Here is a 25,622-nt window from a genome sequence, read left to right on the forward strand (position 1 = left end):
GCAGTCAAAAACACATAAAAAGTAAATTTAATAAAAAGATTAAAGTAGTGACTCCATCCAAAACCATGAAAACTGTGATATCCGTGTTTCCTTACATCAGAGTCCTAGGGAGAGCAGTCCTATGTCTAGTGTCATGAGAGTGGTCAGCAGCTGCCCAGGCTGCAGAGAAGGGTCATTGGTGGCGGGGCTCTCAGGGCTACACTGGGGATGGAGATATGCAGTGTTGGTCTCATGTGTGTATGTCATGTTGTGTTTGAGGAAGTCTGAGCCCTCAAAGAAGCAGAATGAGGGTGTGCTTTAGACCAGGAGGCCAAGGGCCATTTGCATTAGTCTTTTCCCAGAAGGAGTTTCTGCAGCCTGAGTGAATTTATGGAGGGCTTGGGGCAGAAGGACTACTGCTGACTGGTGTCACCAGTAAGACCAGAAGATATACTGGGATACGGGGCTATGCTTCAAAAAGGAGACAGTGGGGCAGGGAGGGAATACCGTGGTTGGACCAAGAGGTGTTAAGTCCTCCTGGGTGGAGCTTGGGGTCAAGAGGGTTGCAGGTTGACTAAGTTTGAAGAAGGTGGAGTCAAAGTTTCAGAAGAGTGGGCTATCAAAGTGGTAAAGAGGTGTTGATGGCCATGGTCGGTCTCTAAGCTGGACACAGAATTAGTGTGACCAGACATAGAATCATCTCCCTCCTGCTGACTTGGTTTTCTCTGCTAGGCCTTGTCACTGTGGTTGCTAACCTGACACTACCGACCTGGACTGCTGGCGCATCTGTGAAGGGTCTGCGAATGTCTCTCCTGCCGCTGCTCACCTGTGAACTGAACTGCTGACAACAGAGACAGGAGCTACTCCAAAAACCATTTCGAAGCAGGTCTGTATCCTTTCTTTCCCACTACCTCTGGTGGATGGTGGGCTAAAAGGGAGGTTAAAACGTTTAAGAACAATCATTAAAAGTAAGATTTGAAAGAATTAAAAATACAAGGAAGAGCTGAAGTGGGTGATGTTTGGCTCCCGGCATTAGGGAGTGCACCGTGGAGCACAGCCATTCATGTCATGGCAGCCAACAGACACGGCCGGCACCTCTGAGACTCTTCCTCCAGCTAGCTCCTGGAGCCCCCACAACCCCACCACACCAACAGCTGGGGACCTAACCTGAGGAAGCTGGACCGGGGGCATCTGACAAGACATACTAGGATTAGCCATCACAATCTCTACTCAGTATTTTCAGTTATACTCACAACGGTATAAAGACCTATGTCCTAGAATCTGCCAATTTGGTATTGTCTACTCACAACTGGAGCTGAGTTAAATCACTCAGCAATGGGCAATAGCCAGATAAACCTATATGCTATTTTCGTAGGGTTTTATTGCCGTGAAGAGATACCATGACCATGGCAACCCTTATAAAGGAAAATTTTTAACAGGGGCTGGGTTTCAGTTCAGAGGTTCAGTCCATTATCATCATAGTGGGAAGCATGGCAGCATCCAGGCAGACAGACATGGCGCTGGAGGAGCCAAGAGTTCTACGTATTGATCTGAAGGCAGCCTATCTTTCACAGACAGACTCTGATTCCATGCTGGGTGGAGTTTAGACATAGGAGACCTCAAAGCCTACCCGCACAGTGACACACTTCCCTCCAACAAGGCTATACCTACACAAGGCCATACCTCCTCCTAATAGTGCCATTCCCCGTGGGCCAAACATTCTAACACATGAGTCTATGAGGCCAAACTTATCCAAACCTTCATAATTACTACTATGGAAAGTTCTTCAGGATACTTTATAATAAGATACAAAATAATATGATTCCTCATAATAATACCCTGCCTCGTTTTAGTTATCAGATGTGGGTAAAGACGTAACACTGGAGTGATGAGCGTGTGGTGGTTTGAATGAGATGCTCCCCTCCCCGACCATACTGCTGTAATGCTTGGTTCCTAGTTAGTAAAACTGCTTGAAGATTAGGATTTAGAGATATGATGTAGATATCTATTAATTCTCATGGCCATCCAACCATCCCCCCTGTCCCTCCCCATATCTGACAGTGGGGAGGTAGGGGGCATCTCCAGGAGACAGAGACCTGGGATAGGGGAGGCACCCAAGAATCAGTGGGGGTGTCCTTAGCTTTGACTTAATGTGGGTCTGCATCTGCCCTGCCTCAGGGCACAGCCACAGGGGAGGTGTGACATGAGGAGTGCCTGACCGCTGGGCCTCAGGGAAGCACCTAGAGACGGCTCTGGGGGTGAGAGCAGTCAGACGTGGGAAAGCTGGAGCTGGTTTGGGGGTCCCTGAAACTGTGACAAGGCTGGTACAGTGGGGTTCTCTGACTCTTGGACATCCAGAAGAGCGGAGAACGGATTGGGAAGGGGGCACAGGCTGGGGACAGCATCTAGCCCAGGACCTGGGGAGAAAGGGGAGCGCCAACTTGTCTCAGAGGTGATTGTCCTTAGCTCGGTGGAGGCAGGCTGAAGTGCAGAGAGGCCTTCTACAGGAGATTTAGTTGCAGCAGCTCTGTAAGCAAAGACTTGCATGTTCCCCATGGCAGTGGTAGATGACAGAGACAGTCCACGTTTATCCATATTGTTTATTGGTTAATCATTGTGGAAAATGGATGCATACTGTACCGTACCCACTTCTCAGGGTGGTCTCCAGATTAAATCATGAAGTGGAAATTTAAGAGTTCTTTGGAAAATTGGTTGGATGATGCTTTTTTCTGGGGCAAATATGTGAAAGAAGGTTTTGTTAAAGTGGACACCGGTATTAAAGGCTAAGGCAGACTTAGGAAGGAATGTTTCACTGAAGCAGACACAGGAGAGGATATTCTGGTAAAGCAAGCACACAAAAGGACACATGATGAAAGATTCCTTGTTAATGACAGGAATGTATTAGTCTGCCTTACATTGCGTAGTTGGGCTGTGTTTGCCGGGACTCCTCAGAGAGAAACGCCTCTGACGTTAGATGGGAATCTCAGTGTTTAAAGGTCAGACGATGGGTCCTCAGGCAGTGAATGCTTTGCATGACGGCATGGCCATCTGGAGGGCCCATCTTTCAATAGCCATTTAGTTTTGTTTTTGGTTTACTATGTGCATGTGTGTTTGTGAGCAGGTATGCGTGGTGGCCAAAGGTTGGTGTTGGGTGTCTTCCCTATCATTTCTCCATCCTTCTGACAGCATTTCTGGAAATGGCTGGTCAGCAAGTTCTGGGCATCTCCCTGTCTCTGCATCTTCAGTGCTGGGGAGACAGAGTCACGCACTCGCATGCCTAGGTGCAGGGTGTCACTGAGATCCTCACACCCGCATGCGCAGCAACTGCTTCACCCCCTCAGCACCTTCCGCGTTTGCTTTATTTTCCCCCATATAAAAAGTCAGGGCTTGGGACTGGAGACATGGCTCACAAGTTAGGGGGACTGCTGTTTCAGAGGACTAGAGTTCAATTCCTAGCACCTCTACACGGTGCCTTACAACAATCTGTAACCCCAGCTCCAAGGAATCTGATCTCCATAGGCACCAGGCATGTATGTGGCTCTCAGACACACATGTAGGCACAAGTCAGAGTTGCGGGATGTAGCATAGTGACAAAGAATTTGCTTGTCATACAGGAGACACTGTGCCTGGGTTATCTCCAGCAACCATTGTTCCCATCCCTATTTAAAGGGAAGGAGAATGAATTGGAACAGAATGAGAAAATTACTTTATTCAGTACACTGTACTTTTTAGTTCCACTCATAATTACAGCACAAAAGATTTCCCTTGCTTATTGACTTTCTTGGCTGTCCTTTATTTAGCTAAGTGTTTAGAAAAGTTAAACTTTAAAATCCCTCAATTACTGAAAGCTTATGGGCCATATATATAAATTCATTCAATCTCAGAAGCCAAGGTTAGGGATGGGGGATGGGTCAGGTGGGCCTGGCCTGGCCTGGGGAGGCCGCAGTGTGATCCCCAGCACTCCAACAGCATTGCTTTAGAAGCCATTCAGATCTTTCTCTTGGAGGGTCCCGCACAGAGCTGCTGGTCTCTTACTCATTCTGTGCTGTCCACACTGGCCTGAATTTGTGGTGTTCTGCTGCTTAGCTTCCCAGACTGTAGGCAGGCACGACATGCCTAGCTAAAGGCACTCTTTCTGTATTTAAACCTGACCTTTATATGGTCAGAAGCTCGACAGGTGGTGGCTTCAGAGGGATTTTCCCCAGGGTAAACTTCTGGGATTGAAACTGCTCCAGTTCTTCCTTCGTCAGCTGATCCCTGGGCGTGAACAGTGCGTTATCAGTGGCACTGGAAGCTGGGGCAGAGGTAGATATGCCACTACCTGCAAACACGTCCATGGAAGGTTTAGCAAATACAGCCTGAGAATGTGGGCTAGGACTGCCAAAACCAGCCACAGAGCTGCCGCTTCCGAAGGCAGGGGCTGTGGTAGGGCCAAAGGGACTCGCTGCCACAGAAGCTGGAAGTCCTGAAAACCCAGGTGACCCAAAACTGGAAGCTTCCGGGCTCTTGAATGAAAATGAGGCAGCAGACACAGCTTCAGGGTTCCCAAGTCCAAAGGCTGGAGTGGAGGAAGAGAGGGCGGAGCCAGCAGAGGGCCCAGTCCCAAAGGCCGGGGGACTTCCAAACACTGATGCACTTCCAGAAGGAGCAGTGGCCAGTCCGGGGCTTGTTTTAAAACTAAAGTTCTGAACAGTACTGCTGCTGCTGTTATTCCCTGGAAAACCTACACACACAGATTACAGTCAGAAACTGTGGCCGTGCCACTCCGCTCTCGCATTTCTGACATGTGTAGATACTGAACAGTTTAGGGACCTATGAAAACAAAGTTAAACCGCCCTCTAAGCCCACTGCCCTGTCAGACTCTCGTGCCCATGAGAGTCAGGGTGGGTGTGCACTCTCGGCTTGAAGGCTTTTCAGCAGAGCGGCCTTGTGACTGCTGCGCGCTGACAAAGGTCTCAAAGACACTGCGGCCACACTAGTGTGCACTATCAAATTCCTGAGAGCCTTGCCATGAGGGCCAAGCTTGCCTTAGACAGCTGACTCTTCACTGCAGCCTCTGCAGGCTAGAATTATGTGTGTATCATCACGCCTAGTCTCCTATGAGGCTGAGAGACATTCCTAAAATGTTCTTCTAGAGCTGGGCGTGGTGGTTCCATCTGTAATCCCACTGCAGGGGGCAGAGACAGAAGGATCACAGTCCAGGTTTACAGAGTGAGTTCCAGGCCATGCTACCCGGTAATACCCTGCCTCAGAGATAAAAGAACTTCTCTAAGCTGAACCACAGTACCCCCTCCCCCACCGCACCAGCCAGCCTTTCCAAGGCATTTGTGGAGGAGTTAAGTTCTTCAAGGCTCCATTATGGAGGACTTTGTGAGAACTATTTAAAATGGTGATTCAGGTTTTCTAAAGTTGAAATCTATAGAATCCCAGTTTTCTGACCACACTCTGTCTCTTACCTGGTGACCCAAATGTCCCTGCTTGCTTACTTCCAAATCCAAACGCAGGTGCTGCTTGACTGACCCCATCCTTTACATCAGAGAGCTTAAAAAACCAACAAATACTTCATGAATAATTATCATGGACTGTTGCTATACAATACATTTTAAAAATGTATTATTTAAATATGCACTTTTAACAAACAAAATGTCCATAATGTGATCAAGAAAAGGAAAGGATACAATTCTCCATAAACTATAAAATCAACTAATATGAACATCTATATAAAACTGCCCTAGAAATAAACAATAGTTATCTCTGGTTGTGGAACAATTTTAATTTTACACTTGTTAAATTTGAACTTGTTAAATTAAAATTATTAGAATTCAATTTGTTAAAAACATTATAATCAGAAAAACATTTTTATCAAGATACATTGTATCCATATAAAAAAACTTCAAGAATAAATAAAACTGCATTCTAAAAAACCACACATGTCAGTGTTTATCAAGTTAATCTGCATTTGTTAGTCAGTCCAGATACAGGGGAAAGGCGTCAGAGGTGCCCAGTGCACCTACTCAGAGGCCTCAGCTCAGCACAGTGTGATAAAAGCTTACTACTAACACTCACTGGGACTGCCTCTCTGCTGACTTTCAAGGAACCTCTCACCAACTCTGACTCCTTCCCTCAAAGACACCTATCTTTCCCTCTCCCCCCTTCCTCCCTTCCTTCCTTTCTGAGACAGAGTTTCACTATGTATTCTTGCCTGTACTGGAACTTGCTACATAGACTAGGCCTTGAGCTCACAGATATCCACCTGCCTCTACATCCTAAGTGCTGGGACTAAAGTTGCATACTGCTGTACCCAGCTTGAAAATTTTGAAGCTCAGCTTTCTTTCCTAGGGAGTTTCTTAGACAATTTTGTGTAGTTCACAGAGAGCTAGTTTTCAACCTTCCTAACACTACGACCCTTTAATACTACTTCCTCATATTGCAGTGCCCCCCAACCATAAAATTATTTTAGTTGCTATTTCAGAACTGTAAGTCTGCTACTGTTATGAACTATAACATAGATATCTGATATGTAGCTGTCTCCTATATGGCCCTGTAAAAGGGTCATCCCCTTGGGTTGAGCAGAGATGACTTGTTTGATACACTTCAGTCCTAACACACTTAAAATCACACACAGACTCCTCCTGCCCTGAAGGGCTCCCCGTTTCCTTCCTGGGCAGATAACCCTTTCTCTACTTTTTGTCTCACACCAGCAGCTCATTAGCTTATCGCTACAGACTGTGCCACTTCATAGTTTCATAATGACAGAATTATAACTTTTTTGTTTGTTTTGTTTTTGTTTTTTCCTTGTTTCTTTTACTGGAGCAATAGTCATCAATAGGCAAATGGATAAACAAATGTAAGCACATCTACACTCATGATCAAAGAGTAGCAGTGAGGATGCGCTAAGCCACTGAGGCCGGGTTGTTCCAGGGACCTTACAACATTAACAACGACCTGGAAGCATTCTTCCCCGAGGGAAGGTCTACAGATCCTTAGACTCAGGCATTACTGGTCTACCAGCCTCAGCAATGGTGATGGGTCACTTCTCAGACGGGGTCAGAATGTGCTGGAACAACCCTACTGAATTTAAAGAGTGTTAAACATCTGTAAGATGGAGTAAATGCATCTTTAAGTAGTTGAATTTGTAGCAGTTTCTAACTTTCAAAACTAGTCTTACCCAGTTAAAAACCTTTTAGAAGTTTAAAATTTATAATATTTAGACACAAGGTCTAAGCATTCCCAGCTGTCTTGGACTCCAGTATGTAGATTAGGTTGTTGCAGATTCAGAGAGATCTATCTGTCTGTCTCCCTAGTGCTAGAACTAAAGGAGTCTACCATGTTTAACTGAACATTGGTTTTAAAAAGCACAATTGTCCCTACTTTTCTGAGAAATAAGTTCTAGAGCTTCAGCTCTAGGTGACCATGTAGTAGGGTGTGTGTGCACAGGGTGAGGTGTATGGGCACAGGGTGAGGGTGTGGGCCCAGGGTGAGGTGTGTGTGCACAGGATGAGGGTGTGTGCACAGGATGAGGGTGTGAGCACAGGGTGAGAGTGTGTGCACAGGGTGAGGGTGTGTGCACAGGGTGAGAGTGTGAGCACAGGGTGAGGGTGTGTGCACAGGGTGAGGGTGTGTGCACAGGGTGAGGGTGTGTGCACAGGGTGAGGGTGTGTGCACAGGGTGAGTGTATGTGCACAGGGTGAGGGTGTGTGCACAGGGTGAGAGTGTGAGCACAGGGTGAGGGTGTGTGCACAGGGTGAGAGTGTGTGCACAGGGTGAGGGTGTGTGCACAGGGTGAGAGTGTGTGCACAGGGTGAGAGTGTGAGCACAGGGTGAGAGTGTGAGCACAGGGTGAGTGTGTGTGCACAGGGTGAGAGTGTGAGCACAGGGTGAGGGTGTGTGCACAGGGTGAGGGTGTGTGCACAGGGTGAGTGTATGTGCACAGGGTGAGTGTGTGTGCACAGGGTGAGGGTGTGTGCACAGGGTGAGGGTGTGTGCACAGGGTGAGAGTGTGAGCACAGGGTGAGAGTGTGAGCACAGGGTGAGTGTGTGTGCACAGGGTGAGAGTGTGTGCACAGGGTGAGTGTATGTGCACAGGGTGAGGGTGTGTGCACAGGGTGAGAGTGTGAGCACAGGGTGAGGGTGTGAGCACAGGGTGAGAGTGTGAGCACAGGGTGAGAGTGTGTGCACAGGGTGAGGGTGTGAGCACAGGGTGAGGGTGTGAGCACAGGGTGAGAGTGTGTGCACAGGGTGAGAGTGTGAGCACAGGGTGAGTGTATGTGCACAGGGTGAGGGTGTGTGCACAGGGTGAGGGTGTGTGCACACAGAGTGAGGGTGTGAGCACAGGGTGAGGGTGTGTGCACAGGGTGAGAGTGTGTGCACAGGGTGAGAGTGTGTGCACAGGGTGAGAGTGTGTGCACAGGGTGAGGGTGTGTGCACAGGGTGAGGGTGTGTGCACAGGGTGAGTGTATGTGCACAGGGTGAGGGTGTGTGCACAGGGTGAGAGTGTGAGCACAGGGTGAGGGTGTGTGCACAGGGTGAGAGTGTGAGCACAGGGTGAGTGTATGTGCACAGGGTGAGGGTGTGTGCACAGGGTGAGAGTGTGAGCACAGGGTGAGTGTATGTGCACAGGGTGAGGGTGTGTGCACAGGGTGAGAGTGTGAGCACAGGGTGAGGGTGTGTGCACAGGGTGAGAGTGTGAGCACAGGGTGAGAGTGTGTGCACAGGGTGAGGGTGTGAGCACAGGGTGAGAGTGTGTGCACAGGGTGAGGGTGTGAGCACAGGGTGAGGGTGTGTGCACAGGGTGAGAGTGTGAGCACAGGGTGAGAGTGTGTGCACAGGGTGAGAGTGTGAGCACAGGGTGAGTGTATGTGCACAGGGTGAGGGTGTGTGCACAGGGTGAGAGTGTGAGCACAGGGTGAGGGTGTGTGCACAGGGTGAGAGTGTGTGCACAGGGTGAGAGTGTGAGCACAGGGTGAGGGTGTGTGCACAGGGTGAGAGTGTGTGCACAGGGTGAGAGTGTGAGCACAGGGTGAGAGTGTGAGCACAGGGTGAGAGTGTGAGCACAGGGTGAGGGTGTGTGCACAGGGTGAGGGTGTGTGCACAGGGTGAGGGTGTGTGCACAGGGTGAGAGTGTGTGCACAGGGTGAGAGTGTGTGCACAGGGTGAGAGTGTGAGCACAGGGTGAGTGTATGTGCACAGGGTGAGGGTGTGTGCACAGGGTGAGAGTGTGTGCACAGGGTGAGAGTGTGAGCACAGGGTGAGGGTGTGTGCACAGGGTGAGAGTGTGTGCACAGGGTGAGAGTGTGAGCACAGGGTGAGGGTGTGTGCACAGGGTGAGGGTGTGTGCACAGGGTGAGGGTGTGTGCACAGGGTGAGAGTGTGTGCACAGGGTGAGAGTGTGAGCACAGGGTGAGTGTATGTGCACAGGGTGAGGGTGTGTGCACAGGGTGAGAGTGTGTGCACAGGGTGAGGGTGTGTGCACAGGGTGAGAGTGTGAGCACAGGGTGAGGGTGTGTGCACAGGGTGAGAGTGTGTGCACAGGGTGAGAGTGTGAGCACAGGGTGAGGGTGTGTGCACAGGGTGAGAGTGTGAGCACAGGGTGAGAGTGTGAGCACAGGGTGAGAGTGTGAGCACAGGGTGAGAGTGTGAGCACAGGGTGAGGGTGTGTGCACAGGGTGAGGGTGTGGGCACAGGGTGAGGGTGTGGGCCCAGGGTGAGGTGTGTGTGCACAGGATGAGGGTGTGTGCACAGGATGAGGGTGTGAGCACAGGGTGAGAGTGTGTGCACAGGGTGAGAGTGTGAGCACAGGGTGAGGGTGTGTGCACAGGGTGAGGGTGTGGGCACAGGGTGAGGGTGTGGGCACAGGGTGAGGGTGTGGGCATAGGGTGAGGGTGTGGGCATAGGGTGAGGGTGTGGGCATAGGGTGAGGTGTGTGAGCACAGGGTGAGGTTGTGGGCATAGGGTGAGGTGTGTGGGCACAGGGTGAGGATGCAAACCATAATCCTTTACAGAGACTTTGTTTTGCCCTTCAAATTACAAATGAAATGAGTGGCCCCTGGTTTTGGAAAGACTCAGTGTAGCAGTATATGGCAAAACCAGAACAGGGAAGTGGGAAGGGTTGGGTGGGAAAACAGGGGGAGGGAAGGGGGCTGATGGGACTTTCAGGGAGTGGGGGTCTAGAAAAGGGGAAATCATTTGAAATGTAAATAAAAAAATATTGAATAAAAAAAAAAGAAAAAAGAAAAAAGAAAAAGAAACATCCTCTACCAAAAAGCAGTAGGGGGCTGGAAAGATGACTCACAGGTTAACAACACTGTTCTTCAAGAGGACCTGATTTCGGTTCCCTGCACCACATGGCAATTCTTAACTATAACTCCAATTCCAGGGGATTGGACACCCTTCTCCGACCTCCACTATATCAGGCACATACTTGGTGCACAGATATACATGCACGCAAAACACTCACACACATAAAATAATGGAAATTAAAAAATAAAGCAAATAGAGCTAGTGTACACCTTTAATCCCAACACTCAAGGTGGGCACAGGGGTCTCTATGAGTTCCAGGCTAGTCAGGGCCATTTCAGATAAAACCCTGTCTCAAGAAACACACGAAAAGCAACAAAAAGCTAGACATGGTAGAACATGTCTATAATCCCAGCATGGAGGAGGCGGAGACAGGTGGATGTGAGTTCAAAAGCAGCCTGGGCTACATGACAAGCTACAGACAACCTAGTCTACTTACTCTTGTCTTAAAAACCAACACAAAACAAAATAGACTAGATAAAGACACTTCTTTGAAGAAAATTCTTCGGTACTCACCAGAGCTCCTTTGGTTGACATATTTAGATTTTTCAGTTCATTTATCCTATTCCTCCACTGACTTACTAGCTGTTGAACAGAGTTTAGCTGGAGAGAGAAAACAAAAATAACTCAGGATTGACTGTTTAAGCCCTGCTCCTGTTTGCCAGAGATATTCCAGGTCTAGCTGCCTCTTTCTGGTCTCTCACAGCTGACCACCTAGAAGTACAGAACTGATGCTATCTGGGCAGGAGGGAATTCGGTGTAGTAGCTGGAATGCACGTCTTGACTGTAGACAACAGAAATAATTTCCTTCAGGCGCCAGCTACTCTACTGCCCCACTCAGACTGGTTTCTTTCTGATGTCTGCTCTGTGAGTATTAATCTGTTGGGCAGAACTCAGCTTTCCTGGTATCCCTCATGGATCAGCACCAATGGAAACAGAAATGTTTTTCCGATGACAGATGGTTTGAGCTGTAGGACTGGTCAATGGGTAACTTATAATAAAAATAATATGCCTTATCATGACAGTACATCATTATCAATTTAGACAACAAAACAGTTTTTAAAAGGCATTGACCTACAAAAAATTAACAGTTCTCACTGTGATGATTTAAATATAATTGGCCCAGAGGGAGTGGCACAGTTAGGAGGTGTGGCCTTGTTGAAGGAAGTGTGTCACCAACCAATAGCCTCTCACAGGCTCTCTTCACAGTGCCAAGCCTCAACTTCTCTCCATGACTCCTTCATGGCTTCAAAACCAGTACCACATGGGTGAGTCTTACACATTACCAAGTCCAGCCACAGCACAAGGTACAACCTTGGCTTTCTCTGGAACACAACTGCTTTGTGATCGCAGAAAACACTTCCCAGAATCTCAGTGTCTTAAGCACTGCCAATTTCTTAGCTCCAGATAACCTGCATCAGTTGTTCCAGTAACCCCTTCTATTCTTGCAAGCCAGAGCCACATGGCCAAAGCTGCTGAGTCCCGCTGCTTGCTGGGGACTGAGTATGGCCTTGGTCTATTACATCATCACCAGCCTTGTTTCCAACTCCTTCAGTGCCCAAGCCTGGCTGTCCTGGAACTTCTTCTGTAGACTGACCTTGAACTCAGAGTCTGCAAGGCTCGGTCTCCTTAATGCTGGGATTAAAGATGAGTACCACCATGCCTGGCCTTCTGCTTTTCTTTACTTGAAACTTGCTATGAACTTGGCCTTGAACTCAGGGATCTGCCTGCCTCTGTCTCCTGGGATTAAAGGGATGTACCTCCATGTCTGTACCTAAGCTTTTCATTATAGATCTTAAGTTGAAAACTGAGACTAGCCATCACGATCCATCCCTTGTCAATTTGATTCACAATGGTATCTCCTTATTTCCAAATGAAAACAATAACTAGGTCAGAGTTAAAGCCTAACACAATATAACTCTCCCTTATACAACTGCAAATGCATAAGCTTAGCTGGGTGGGATCTTGCCTCAAGGTCACCACTCCCTTAATTTCATTTACTCTCCTAGACACAGGATTTAGCCCCGTTGTACTTCCTATGCCCCTTTACCCTTTGAACCATGCATTTTTAAATTTTTCCTTCCTAAGCTTGCTGTGCTTGATGAAAACGCTCTTTATAAGAGCAAACTGCAGGACAACGTCTATGTTGGATTTTTCTGAGATTTCCTTTGCCAATGCAATTAATATAAATCTCTTTACTTTAGCCTCAAGCAGACTCTTTTGGCAAGGGCAAAAAGCAGCAACATTCTTTACCAAAACATCAGAAGAACAATCTCCAGGGTTGAAATCACCCTCAGCACCACTGTCTTCCATATTCCTACCGGGCAGACCATTAAGCCCCACTTAAAACATTCCATGGCTTTCCCAATCAAAGTACCAAAATCCATACTCCCTCAAACCAAGCACTGTTGGGCCTATCATATATTGCTATGATATGATACCCAAATCCCTGGTACCAACTCCTGCCTTAGGTAGAGTTTCCATTGCTGTGAAAAGACACCATGACCAAGGCAACTCTTACAAAGACAAACATGTAACTGGGGCTAGTTTACAGTTTCAGTCCATTATCATCATTTTGAGAAGCATGGCAGCACGCAGGCAGAAATGGTGCTGGAGGAAGAGCTGAGAGTTCTGTATCTTGATTTGAAAGCAGCCAGGGGGTGGGGTGGGGTGGGGTGGGGTGGGGTGGGGTGGTGGTGTCTCCTTTCTGTAGGCAGCTAGGAAGAAGTTCTCTTCCACACTAGGTGGAGCCCAGGCATAGGAGACTTTCAGGGCCCAGTCCCTCAGTGATACTCTCTTCCAGCTAGGCCATACCTCCCAACAGTGCCACGCTCTATGGGTCAAGCATATTCAAACCACCACTCTCAGCAAACATGCCACAACACAGGCAAGCCACTACACACACAAGGCAGTAACTGGCAGCCAACGCTACTGAGGAAGAGGAATAGAAAACAAACTTACATAGCTCTGTAAGTTATTGCTGGTTAAGAAGTTATGGTATTCAAGCCTCAACTCCTCGGGTGAAATGTCTGTGAAACCTAAAGTGAGGAATCAGTTGGAATTTAAACAGTAAGTACTGTTGATTCTGGTAGTAAAGCTAGAATTTGAGACAAAAATGTGATAATGCTGGTTATCAGAAACATTTCAAGGTCACAGGAAAAAAATCAAAACCAATACACTAATGTTTAAATTAATAAATTGGAAGAAAATGTTATTTCACCCTTGAACGAAGAATTCTGTAAAGATAAAGAGTGAAGGAAATCAAGAGCTGACTACAGACACAGTCAAACCAATGCTGTTATATCTGCATTAAACAAAGGGCAGACGAGGAACCAGGAACACCACAACTGCATACACACGAGTAACATTTTTAATACAGAAGCATTGTTCCTAAGTCAGTAAGAGACAGGCAAAGACAGAAATACAAACAGCTCACTACAATTTCAAAAGGTGAGTAAATAAAAGAAAACTTAAAATTCAACTTAGTAATAAAAGACCGGCAGACGTTAAGAACAGATGGTCACTGTCACTCAGGTGTTGTGACGGATGCTGTTCTGAACACACTAAGGAGTTTTCTGGGGTGAACTGTCCATAAACAAGCACAAGTGCTAAATGCTCAGACTCTGACCTACATTTCTAGGATTTAACTTCAGATACTTGTGCTATGCAAAGGAGGTGTATTCTAGTACTTCCATTGATAAATGTAGAGCAGTGGGGCTTAGGAATGTAGCTCTGTGGTAGAGTGTCTGCCTGGCAGGCACGGGATCTGGGCCCTGATGAAAAAGCAAGTACGGAGAACAAAACTGCACGGTACTTCATATATACATGCATAAATAATGTGGGGCATGGATGTTTTGCCTACATGAATACATGTGAGCCATATGTGTGCCTCGTGTCAGATCAAAATACCCTGGAACTGGAGTCACAGTCAGTTCTGGGCTGCCATGTAGAAGCTAAAACTGATTACAGGTCTTCTGGAAGAGCAGCTGGTATTCTTAATATGCATATATTTTGAAGGAAATACCAAAAATGTCCCAGTTTATCTGTACCACCAAGTGATTTTATTGTCTACACCAATGACTGTACTTTTAACACTGAGGACATTAAGAAAGGCAATGTTCTTATTTTGACACAGATGTCCTTGGAACCCATGTACCATTTAGTTTAGTACAGTGCAAAAAGCACTCAGGAGTCATACTGGATTTGTTTTTCTGTATCTAAAATATTAGCACCCTGCTGGTTCAAACAGAACTCAACTTTGGCTGAGTCTGTGCTCACGGCCACAGCTCTAAGTTCATCACCAGCAATCACTTTCTGACTTGTCTCCCGGCCTCGTCTTGTCCCTACTCCTAGCTCATTCTCCCTCCTTCCTGCACCTGAATCAGCTTTCTCTAGTCAGACCACATCCTTCTGCTGAAGCTCTTCAACAGCTGCCTCCACAGTGTAATCAGGGCCGATATCATATGGAGCTTGGCTGACGCTCTGGCTCTGCGCTGTGTGTTTGTTATTTTTCTTCTGTTATTTGGGCTCATTGCTCTCACCTCGAGGCCTCCGTACTAGCTATCATATTGCTGGGAATGTTTTCCCCCAAGCTTCCTATAACAGATACCTTCTCTTTATTCAGGGCTTAGCTCTTAAAAGGATTTCATAAGACTGTAACAACTCTCCATCAAGGAACTCTGTTCACCTCAATCTCTAGTCTTTCAAGCTGTGATCAACTAGTTTCTTATCTGAATCACAGAATACAGAAATTAGAACACAGAATTATTTGAACAGCTATTTTCTCAGGTTTTAAAAGGACAGTATGTGATGGCTAATCCTGGTTGTCAATGGCACTCTTGGAAGACCTTCAGTTGAGGAGCTGCCTGTTAGACTGGCCTCTGAGCATGTCTGTGGGACATTTCTTAATTACCAATGGTGGATGAGGGCGGAGGGCCCCGCTCAGCAAGGTTGAAACCCTCCCTAGGCAGTCGGACCTGGGCTGTGAGAAAGCTGGCTGAGTACCCTGGGGAGGCCAGCCAGTGGGCAGTGTTTCTGGGCTCTGCTTCAAGCTCGTCCTGCCTTTGGTTTCTGCATGGGCTTCTCTCAATGATGGGCCATGAGCCTGTAAGCCGAATAAAACCCTTCTTCTCCAAGCTGCTTCTTCATGGTGTTTATTACAGCAACAGAAAAGCAAACTAGGACCTGGTACAAAAGAAACATTCTAGCCACAGAGAAAAAGTTTGCTCTTTGTTTGTTTGATTTTTATTTTTTGAGACAGGCTTTCTCTGTGTAGCCCTGGCTTTCCTGGAAGTAGGTCTGTAGACTAGGCGGGCCTGGAGCTCACAGAGATCACCTGCCTTTACCTCTAGAGTGCTACGATTAAAGCTGTGCTCCACCACCAAACAGAAAAGTTAGGTCTTTATACTGAAAATGCAGCCACATACATTTTCCAAAACAAAAGAGTCCGATTAGTGAGGTGGACAGCTCCCCTAGTCAATGGAGCTCATTAACATTCGGCTTCTCAGCTAGGTTAGGTTGTCACAGTGTGTGTGTGTGTGTGTGTGTGTGTGTGTGTGTGTGTGTGTGTTCTGGAGCACTGACATGTCAGTGTGGATGTCTGCAGAGGTCAGAATGCAGTGCTGGCTCCCCTGGGACTCTTTAAGCCAGCTGTGAGGCAGCCACCCTGAGTGCTGGAAACTGAACTCACAGGCTTTCTCTGTGTAGCACTCCTAACTGCTGAGTGGCCTCTCGCCGGCTCTGGCGCCAGTTCCTGTCCGTGCTGTCTATGTGCTTCTGCATTCATCCTGCTATTGGCGGTTGTATACAAACTACATCCTGAAGACACGCCACTGGAAAAACAAGTCTCAATGGCCTTTTTTCAGATAAATGTGGCTATAGAGTGGAAAGTTTTTATTTTTTTTCATTTTTCAAGACAGGGTTTCACTCTGTAGATCAGGCTGGCCTTTAACTACAGAGATCAGCCCATCTCTGCCTCCCAAGTGCTAGGATTAAAGGTGCGTCCACTATGCCCAGTAAGTGGGGGAGGAGGGGTGTTTAAGGGCCAATTATAAAGCAGATGCAAAGCTAGTGAACTTTTGTGTGGTTGTGTTAGTTTGTTAGTTCACCATGCATGTAGAATGGATTTCGGCCAGTGTGTCTGTAACAAGACACTTGGTCTTGAACATGTCCTAAGAACTTCCATACATAACACAGGCCTGTCTAGAATGCAAAAACAAAACCTCGAGCTAACCCTGGAGTCCACGCATACTCATGTGTCTTACTAGTCTTCTAGAAGAGATTTGTAAAGACTGAGAAGCTGTTGTCCTCAGGTGACAGAAAGGTTTCCCATGACTCTACCTTGTCCTAGGAAATCTCAGCTTTACTATTGGCAGTAACCCTGCTATTCTCTGCCACTCTTGCCCCTTGAAGTGACAGGTTTATCTCATTCACTGTTCAGAAACTATCTGCCCAAGCTAAGTGTGAATAACCACAGCTGCTACACTTTCCAATACAATTTGTGTGTGACAGAAGTCCCTTAGAGTGAGCACTGCATGTGTACAGGGCAGAAGCATGGTGTGGATGTGCCCTCCCCCCCTTTGTCTAAGATATTTAAAGTGCATAGTTAATGGCTAAGAAGTTTTAAAAATCAGTGATTTTTATTCCATTAATAATAGGGATAATTTTACCTCCTCAAGTTAGGATAATATTCCAAATTCTTCTTTCCATGATTACTATAGTCTACTGTTTGTTGCTTTGTCTCAGTTTATGTTAAATTCATCAGTTTTGCTCAACAATACTTTTGTACCAATACTATACATTTCAACCATGAAGTGGTCATTAGTGTCTAGGTACTATTATGAAAACTTTTATGAATGTATCCAGTTCCTACAGATATCTCAGGGATAGGTTGCCAGATTTAACTAACAAAAAAAACCCAGATGTCTACATGAATTAAAATTTCAAATATAAAACAAATTTAAGTATGTCCCAGATATTACACAGGATACATGTTGAAAATATTTTCTTTTTAAAAAAAGATTTATTTATTTTATATATGTGAGTACACTGTAGCTGTCTTCAGACACACCAGAAGAGGGTATCAGATCCCATTATAGACGGTTGTGAGCCACCATGTGGTTGCTGAGAATTGAACTCAGGACCTCTGGAAGAGCAGTCGGTGCTCTTAACCACTGAGCCATTTCTCTAACCCGAAAATATTATTTTCTTATCTGAAATTTAAATTTAACTGAATGTCCTATACTTTCCATGGTCACCCTATGCAGGGCTCTCTATATTTCATATTTTGAAATGTAAATCAGAGATGTAAGACATTAGACTTTAGTCTACTTGTGAATTAAGATTTCATACTTGGCAGTTCTTAAATACTAGTATTTAAACCAACCTAGGGCTTACAAAATTTATCATTTCCTTACATAAACTACCATTATCTTAAATGTTCTATTTTCACAGTTTCTTGTTTTCTTTCGTTCAGAACACAGTGTTCCTGGAAGAACCCCAACCACTCAGGGTTTATGTGTCCCTCGAATACAGGTCAGGGTTCAGGACAAGTGAAAGTCAGTAAAGAGTTTTTACCTGAATAAGAGAGTGATGGAGGTGAGCCGGAGGTGAGGGTGAGGCCCAGTGGCGCTCCTGGAATCTGACCCTGACTTCATGGCTCTGCTGGGCCACACCTGTTGTCTCCTCAATAGGAGAGACTCAGGCTCTCTGTGAGAGGCTTGGAAGAACTTGGTAGCCATAGGGGTCATGGGAAAAACAAAATGGAAAAGAAAGGAATCTTCTAGAAATGCCATCCCTATGGCTCCTTGGGAGTCTCAACAGGCTTTTGAAGAAGCAGTGTTCTTGGGAGGGAAGAAGAAGAAACGTAAGGCAGCAGCGAGGTCTGTCATGGAAGGCAGCAGGGGACCCTCCTGGCTGCTGAGTTAACTAGTGAAGACATCCTGAGGGTTTACAGAGGGAGCCAATAAAGCTGAGCCTCTCCTTAGGTTGACGAGTTAGAAGTGTGGTGGGTCCTTATTCTACTATTCTTTCTTGAGAATAAATAATACAACTTCAAAAAATTACATTATGGTTCTCAGTCTCTGAATCATGAAGTTTAGCTGGAATACTTGGATACTTTAAAAAAAACCAATTTCTAGCTGTGCCTAAGTTTGGAATACATTTATTTAGCATGGCCTAGTTTTTGACAGTAGAGATTTTATATTTTAAAAACACATACAAGTGCAGGGCTGGGCCCTCAGCCTAATGGCCCGGCCGTCGTAGCATTGCGCAGGTCTGGGTTCATCCTCACCAAAAACCAACCAACAAGTCAAAAACACGTTTCCCAGTTACCTGAAATGCTGGGTTTCTTTCTCACTGGTGAGTAAACAGAAAACATCCACTGCCCCGATGACTCCCAAACTTCTACATCCTTAACGATTCCTTCCCTGGAAAAATGAGAAATAAAAATGAGAGTAATAGATATTTTCACTTGTTTGTTAAAATTTGTTACTTATGAAGTGAATGACTACAAATTTAAAATTCTAGTAAATATATAAATTCATATATTTTTCATTTTCTTTTCTTTTTTTGTTTTGTTTTTTGAGAAAGGGTTTCTTTCTATAGCCTTGGCTTTCCTGGAACTCACTCTGTACACCAGATTGGCCTCAATTCAGAGATCTACCTGCCTCTGCTTCTGAAGTGCCAGAATTAAAGGTGTGCATCACCGCCATCTTATTTTCTGAAGACTCTTTTCCACCTTAGAAGTTTACAAAGCTATGAGTGCCGAGCTGAGCATGGGGGACACAGCTGCAATCCCAGTACCTGGGTGGGGGAGGAGAACTGTGGAACCAGGCAGGGCCATGCAGTGAGTCTAAGGCCAATCTGGGCTGGACATTGTTTTTAAAACAGCTAACACCTTGCATTTTGTAGTTACAAATAATAGTAAATTATTATGCTGAATAATTAACAAATTATTCAAGTTACAAATATAATGCTGAATATATTAAGTTACAAATATAATAAAATATAATGCTGAATAATTAACAGCATTAGCTTAATTCACAGAAAACTAATTGATATACTTAAAAATCGTCATAAATATATGTTTTAAAGAACTAAATCAATGCACAATATTTTTAATTGTAAACAATAAAAAGTACTACTATCAGTTATAGAGAATCACTAAAATTTAAGAGTGGGTTACAGGACTTCAGATATATTTTACTTAAATTTTCTACTTTAAGTACAGGAAATAGGCCCATGTACTTAAAAAATATATTTTTAAATAATTTAATTTTAGTTCTGTGTGCCTTGGTGTTCTGCCTGGGTGTGTCTGTGTGTGGGTGTCAGATGCCTTGGGACTGGAGGTACAGACAGCTATGAGCTGCTGGGTGGGTGCTGGGAACAGAACCCGAGTGCCCTGGAAGAACAGTTCAGAGTTCTTAACTGCTAAGCCACCTCTCCAGCCTTCAGATCTGTGCACTTAATCGCTAATATGGACAAAGTTATAGATACATACGACTCTAAATTAATGTTCCTTTTATATTGAATGTGACTATTAACTAGTAAAGTGATAGGTATCACAAAGAGCATGTTATTACATGTAGAATCACAATAGAACTTTGCCTTGTTACACACAACACACACACACACAAACACACACACACACACACACACACACACACACACCAATTGATGCTTGCCCAAAACAGTTTAAGATTTAAGTTCAGTCCTCAGCATTTCAGAAACAACCAGCTGGTGAGGTGACACACACATTAGTCCCAGCACTCTGGAGAGAGGCAGTGAGATCTGAGTTACACACCAGCCTGGGCTACATAGGGAGACCTTGCTTTCAAATAAAACAAAGCCCGCCTGCCCCCTTTAAAAAAAATATACCCCAAACAAACCTAAAGATCCACTGTTCATAGAAATTCAAACAGGATAACCGAAATAAAGGTTTTATAAAGAAAAATATGTGAAATTATCAGTAACTTTGAGGATAGCGATTGTTCTGGCTGTTTAAGTAAGACTAACCTTTGAAATGTGCTAGTACAGTAGGAAGTGGACCAGAGCAGACAGACCTAAGAACATACACTGCTAAGAGACATGGTCTGAGATGCTCACAGTGTGTACAGGCTGGCTGAGATGTTCACAGTGTGAACAGGCTGGCTGAGATGCTCACAGTGTGAACAGGCTGGCTGAGATGCTCACAGTGTGAACACGCTGGTTGAGATGCTCACAGTATGTACAGGCTGGCCGAGAAGCTCACAGTGTGTACAGGCTGGCTGAGAAGCTCACAGTGTGTATAGGCTGGCTGAGATGGTCACAGTGTGAATAGGCTGGCGGAGAAGCTCACAGTGTGAACAGGCTGGCCAAGATGCTCACAGTGTGAACAGGCTGGTTGAGATGCTCACAGTGTGTACAGGCTGGTTAAAGTGCTCACAGTGTAAACAGGCTGGCTGAGATGCTCACAGTGAGAATAGGCTGGCTGAGATGCTCACAGTGTGAACAGGCTGGTTGAGATGCTCACAGTGTGTACAGGCTGGTTAAAGTGCTCACAGTGTAAACAGGCTGGCTGAGATGCTCACAGTGAGAATAGGCTGGCTGAGATGCTCACAGTGTGAACAGGCTGGTTGAGATGCTCACAGTGTGAACAGGCTGGCTGAGATGCTCACAGTGAGAATAGGCTGGCTGAGATGCTCACAGTGTGAACAGGCTGGTTGAGATGCTCACAGTGTGTTCAGGCTGGCTGAGATGCTCACAGTGAGAATAGGCTGGCTGAGATGCTCACAGTGTGAACAGGCTGGCCGAGATGGTCACAGTGTGTACAGGCTGGCTGAGATGCTCACAGTGTGAACAGGCTGGCTGAGAAGCTCAGTGTGAACAGGCTGGCTGAGATGTTCACAGTGTGAACAGGCTGGCTGAGATGTTCACAGTGTGAATAGACTGGCTGAGATGCTCACAGTATAAACAGGCTGGCTGAGCCATGGGACCATGGGTCACTTTTCTTGTTTTGCTTACTCTGATTTTTAAAACCATTTTTTTTTAAAAAAAGACACTGTAAGTGCTTCTGGAAAAACCAAGTAACTGATTTTCTATGATACTTTAACTCACAGAAGTTTCTTTTCATCTTTCTGCTCATCGGAGAGAGGTGAAGCAAAAGGGTTTTGAGACGACCCGAAGCCCCTGCTGGTGGAAGCTCCAGAATCCAGAGAACCGAATTGTGGTTTGTCCTGCGCTCTGCTGCCACCCCATGGTGTGGGCCTGGGGAAGCTGGAAGGCTGGATGACACTGGTGTGCCTTTGGCTGCTGGTACCCCACCCTCGACGGTCACTCCCTAAAATAACCAAGAAAACAAAACAATCAGAAGATTGGTAACTTTTTCATATCTTGAAAATCTCTATTACACTTTAGTTTATTATGTTTTGAAATTATGCAAAGGCTAATAAAGTGCTATTTTCTAGTAATTTTAAGTGGTAATCCCTTTATGATTCATAGTTTGTTATATGTTATAACAAATCACATAATGTTCTATTTACATTAAAAAATGAGAGCAAGGCCAGGCATGTTGGTGTACGAATTTAACCACAGCACTGTGGAGAGATACAGGCATATCTCTAAGTTCCAGGTCAGCCAGGGCTACATAGTGAGGCCTCATCTCAAAAAAGCAAATAAAAAACCCAAAACCCAAGCTGACAAAAAGCAACAACAAAATGAGATCAATGTGATTGTCTTAGTCAGGGTTTCTATTCCTGCACAAAACATCATGACCAAGGAGTAAGTTGGGGAGGAAAGGGTTTATTGAGCTTACACTTCCACATTGCAGTTCATCACTAAAGTAGGTCAGGACTGGAACTCAAGCAGGTCAGGAAGCAGGAGCTGAAGCAGAGGCCATGGAGGGATGTCTCTTACTGGCTTGCTTCTCCTGGCTTGCTCAGCCTGCTCTATTATAGAACCCAAGAGCACCAGCCCAAGGATGGCACCACCTTGATCACTAATTGGGAAAATGCCCCACAGCTGGATCTCATGGAGGCATTTCCCCAACTGAAGCTCCTTACTCTGTAATAACTCCAGCCTGTGTCAAGTTGACACACAAAACCAGCCAGTACAGTGATCATAGAAATATAAAGATATATTGCTGAGTTCAGTGTTAAACCTATTAAATTAGCCATGGGGGATAAATAAAAAATACTCTAAACATCTCTAAAAGCTGTGGAGTGAGCCTGGCATGTTCAAGGGTCTGTCTGACCTAGTGCTGGATGTGTGTGGGTGCTTCTGCACCAGGCTCCTGTCTGACCTAGTACTGGATGTGTGTGTGTGCTTCTGCCCTGGGCCATACAGAAACAATGAAGGAAAGAGAACAATGAACAAACTGGATAGTAGAAAGGGTTAATTTTTACTTTCTGTCCTTAAATACATATTTCTTTACTCTGTGGACACAGTGCCAAATACCTATCCTTCATATGGAGATTACAGAGCTTACTAATAGGTGGATAAAGTACAGTGTAGATTTCTAACAACTCATAAATATAAAAAAAATTAGCCAATAGGACTTATTTCAGGTTTTGATACTTTTTAAAAAAAATCTTATCACTTCCTAGATGATGCTAGGATAAAGAAATTCTTAGTATTTAGAAAATATGTCATTTAATATATATTAAAAACAGAATGATAGATATACTACTCAATAAATCCAAAGAGAAATAAGACAGCTGAACTGCATCTCTGAAGCAGGAATTAATGGCAATTTTTTTGAAGTTCCAAATCCTTTGGAAGGGGATTACACAGCATGGAAATAAAACTTTTATGCTGCACTCGTTGGCCCTAATTTGGGCCTTAAAATTCCAAAGCATTCTTTTTTTTTATCCTAAAGTTTTATTTACATGTTATTTTTCACCTAATTTTCTATGTACTGTACATTTATTTGCAAATTACTACATTTAAAGTAGGTTTCCTGCGTCCAAAGGACAAAGACTCTCAGCAGTCCCTGGGAGTACACCACTATCTATCAGAACCTGAGTCCTAATTTGGAGTCTTTCACTAGACGGGTTGCAGATGATGCAATCTGTCTCCTTCACGAAGAGAGTAGAAACATGAAAGCACCATGTACCACGGGCTGGAGGAGCCTTAAAGAGAAGGGGAAAGAGAAGCCCAAACTGATAACCTCAAGAACTGGGTTTCACTAGGCAGTGGTAGCACATGACTTTAATTTCAGCACTCAGGAGGCAGAGGCAGGTGGAACTCTGTGAGTTCAAGGACAGCCTGGTGTACAAAGAGAGTTTCAGGACAGCTAGGGGCTGTTACACAGAGAAACCCTATTTTTGAAAACCTAAAACCCCAAACCAAAACCAAATCAAACCAAAAACTAGGTTCCAAAACTAAGAAGTATTTATCTGACTTGTAAAAACCTTGTGTTGTGCTGGTTTAACGTCAGGCCCCTGAATGCCCTTTCCACAAAACCCGTAAGGTTCTTGGCTCAGTGTCGTAAGCTACCAACTAAAGCCCAAATTTTAAGAGCTTGTGATTAAGGACATGGAAGGGGAGAGTAGGGAAAAGGTTTGAATGGACCCACACGAATTCTCCCAACCACTGCCATTCACCAAAAAGGAGGTTTTGATGAAGATACTTCTGATTTTAAAACGCAGAGCAGCACCCAAGTCCAAACGTCTGTCTACGTCTGACCAGCCTTAAGACTAGTCCAGTTACTGGGCGACTCGTCGTAAGCCAGGGCAGGGGTCGGGGTGGAGGTGTGCGTCTGCATCACGTGGCCAGGGGACCTTCACCTGAGGGTGGCTGCTGCTGCGGTGGCGGCTGCCGGGCCCCGCCCGCACCCCGGGCGCCGGGATGCTCGTTCCAGCAGCGGTCTCCGAAGCGGCACCGGCCTTGAAGGAAAAACTGGCAAATGGTCATGGTAGCGCCGTCCCAGCTAGACCCTACTCGCGGTCGAGGGCCCAGGCTTCCGCAACCGCGGTCCGGCTAGTGTGACGTCATCGCCTCGCGCCCAGAGGGTCTGTGACCTGCTGTGCGGTGAGAGGGCTTTAGCCAATGGGATTTGAGAAGAGCAGAGCTGTCAGCGCTCGCTCGCTCGCTCGCTCGGGTAAAGGAGTCCTGAGAAAGCGGGGTGTTGAAAAGGGACGCAGGCGTTGGATCCCGGAACCAGACCCGAATCTAGAGGATATCAGATAAAGCAGACAACCAGCAACCCTCTAGTTGGCTGTATACAGTTAGCGAGACTCATTCGTTCTTTACATTTACTTAGGGGGAAAAAAAGGTAAAAACGGGCTCAAAAAAGAAAAAAGGCCTGGCTGTTTATCAAGAGGGGAAATTTACAGAAAGCCAGCTATAGCCGGGAAACAGGACTCAATGCAGGCGAAAGCATCTATTAGTTTCTTAGTCGGTACTGTCTTACAATTTCACCTAAATGCTGCCATTTGAAATTGTATCAGGAAAAATGAAAAAGTGTACCAGACACAGAAGCAGCCCGCTTTTCCTCAGGAGGATAGTTTCAGATAAGTTTGCTGAAAATATTCAACTTACTGTTTTTGTTTTGTTTTGTTGAGATACAGTCTTACTATATAGCCCTGGCTGGCCTCAAACCCACAGAAATTGACCTTAGTGCTAGGATCAAAACCGCACACCCTGTACGTTTCATGTATTAACTTTACAATTCACATACAGGAGCCTGTATCCCTATAAAACAAGTACACTATATAAAAAGGAAATGAAAGTGCTCTTGGAAATTAAAATTGGATACCGGGGACAAACTAAGAGTTGAAGACAGCTTAGGGATTCCTCAGACTCAAAGTATACCATGAGTCTCATTTTACATTTTGGTTATGCCAGAGGATGGAGAGATCAAAAGCAAAATTCTAATTAGTAAGTCTAATTAGAATTTGCGATGGTAAATACTGTCAAGTTGATTCCTTTTAGAATTACATAGACACATCTTCGGACTGTGAAGTGTTAGGCTTATGGTCCCCACAGACACACATCTCTGAGCAGATCTGTGAAGATGCTTCCAGAAAGGTTGAACTGGAAAGCAGATGTACCCTGAATGTGGATTCTCAAATGAGTGGGCACACACTGAGTAAAAAGGCAAATTCAAGGTGAACATCCACTGCTGTTGCCTGACTGCACATGCAATGTGACCAGCTGTCTCATGTTCCTACTGAAATCCCTTCCAAGCTGTGACAGATCTGTGAGCCACAATCAACACGTACTTCCCGTGGCTACTTTTGCCAGGTTTTGTCAGAGTAATAGGAAATGTATACATTCTAGATAGTTCCGTATGTAGGTGTAGCCCATCCTAGTCTCAAAGTTAGTTGTCCTCCTGCCTCAGCTTACCAAAGTGTGAACTGCCACTATTT

General features: G+C 45.5%; 1 protein-coding gene across 1 annotated transcript; it reads right to left on the bottom strand.

Moving 5' to 3' along the window:
- Positions 1–3,662: 3,662 nt before the first annotated feature.
- Positions 3,663–24,257, bottom strand: Nup42 (nucleoporin 42). The gene is made up of 7 exons (XM_052173043.1): positions 24,039–24,257; positions 21,370–21,592; positions 18,607–18,701; positions 13,237–13,313; positions 10,792–10,878; positions 5,436–5,520; positions 3,663–4,702 (listed from the first exon to the last, which is right to left on the bottom strand). Exons 1-7 carry the CDS (start codon positions 24,163–24,165, stop codon positions 4,134–4,136), a joined length of 1,263 nt encoding a protein of 420 aa, XP_052029003.1. The 5' UTR covers positions 24,166–24,257; the 3' UTR covers positions 3,663–4,133.
- Positions 24,258–25,622: the final 1,365 nt, after the last annotated feature.

This window comes from Apodemus sylvaticus, chromosome 2, assembly GCF_947179515.1.
Source record: "Apodemus sylvaticus chromosome 2, mApoSyl1.1, whole genome shotgun sequence".
Taxonomy (NCBI): Eukaryota; Metazoa; Chordata; class Mammalia; order Rodentia; family Muridae; genus Apodemus; species Apodemus sylvaticus.

Coding starts and splice junctions, on each gene's coding strand:
- Nup42 (XM_052173043.1), bottom strand. CDS start 24,165: ATGACCATTTGCCAGTTTTTCCTTCAAGGCCGGTGCCGCTTCGGAGAC. Junction 18,702..21,369: donor AAAGATGAAAAGAAACTTCT/GTGAGTTAAAGT, acceptor TCATTTTTCCAG/GGAAGGAATCGTTAAGGATG. Junction 10,879..13,236: donor GCAATAACTTACAGAGCTAT/GTAAGTTTGTTT, acceptor TTCTCTCTCCAG/CTAAACTCTGTTCAACAGCT.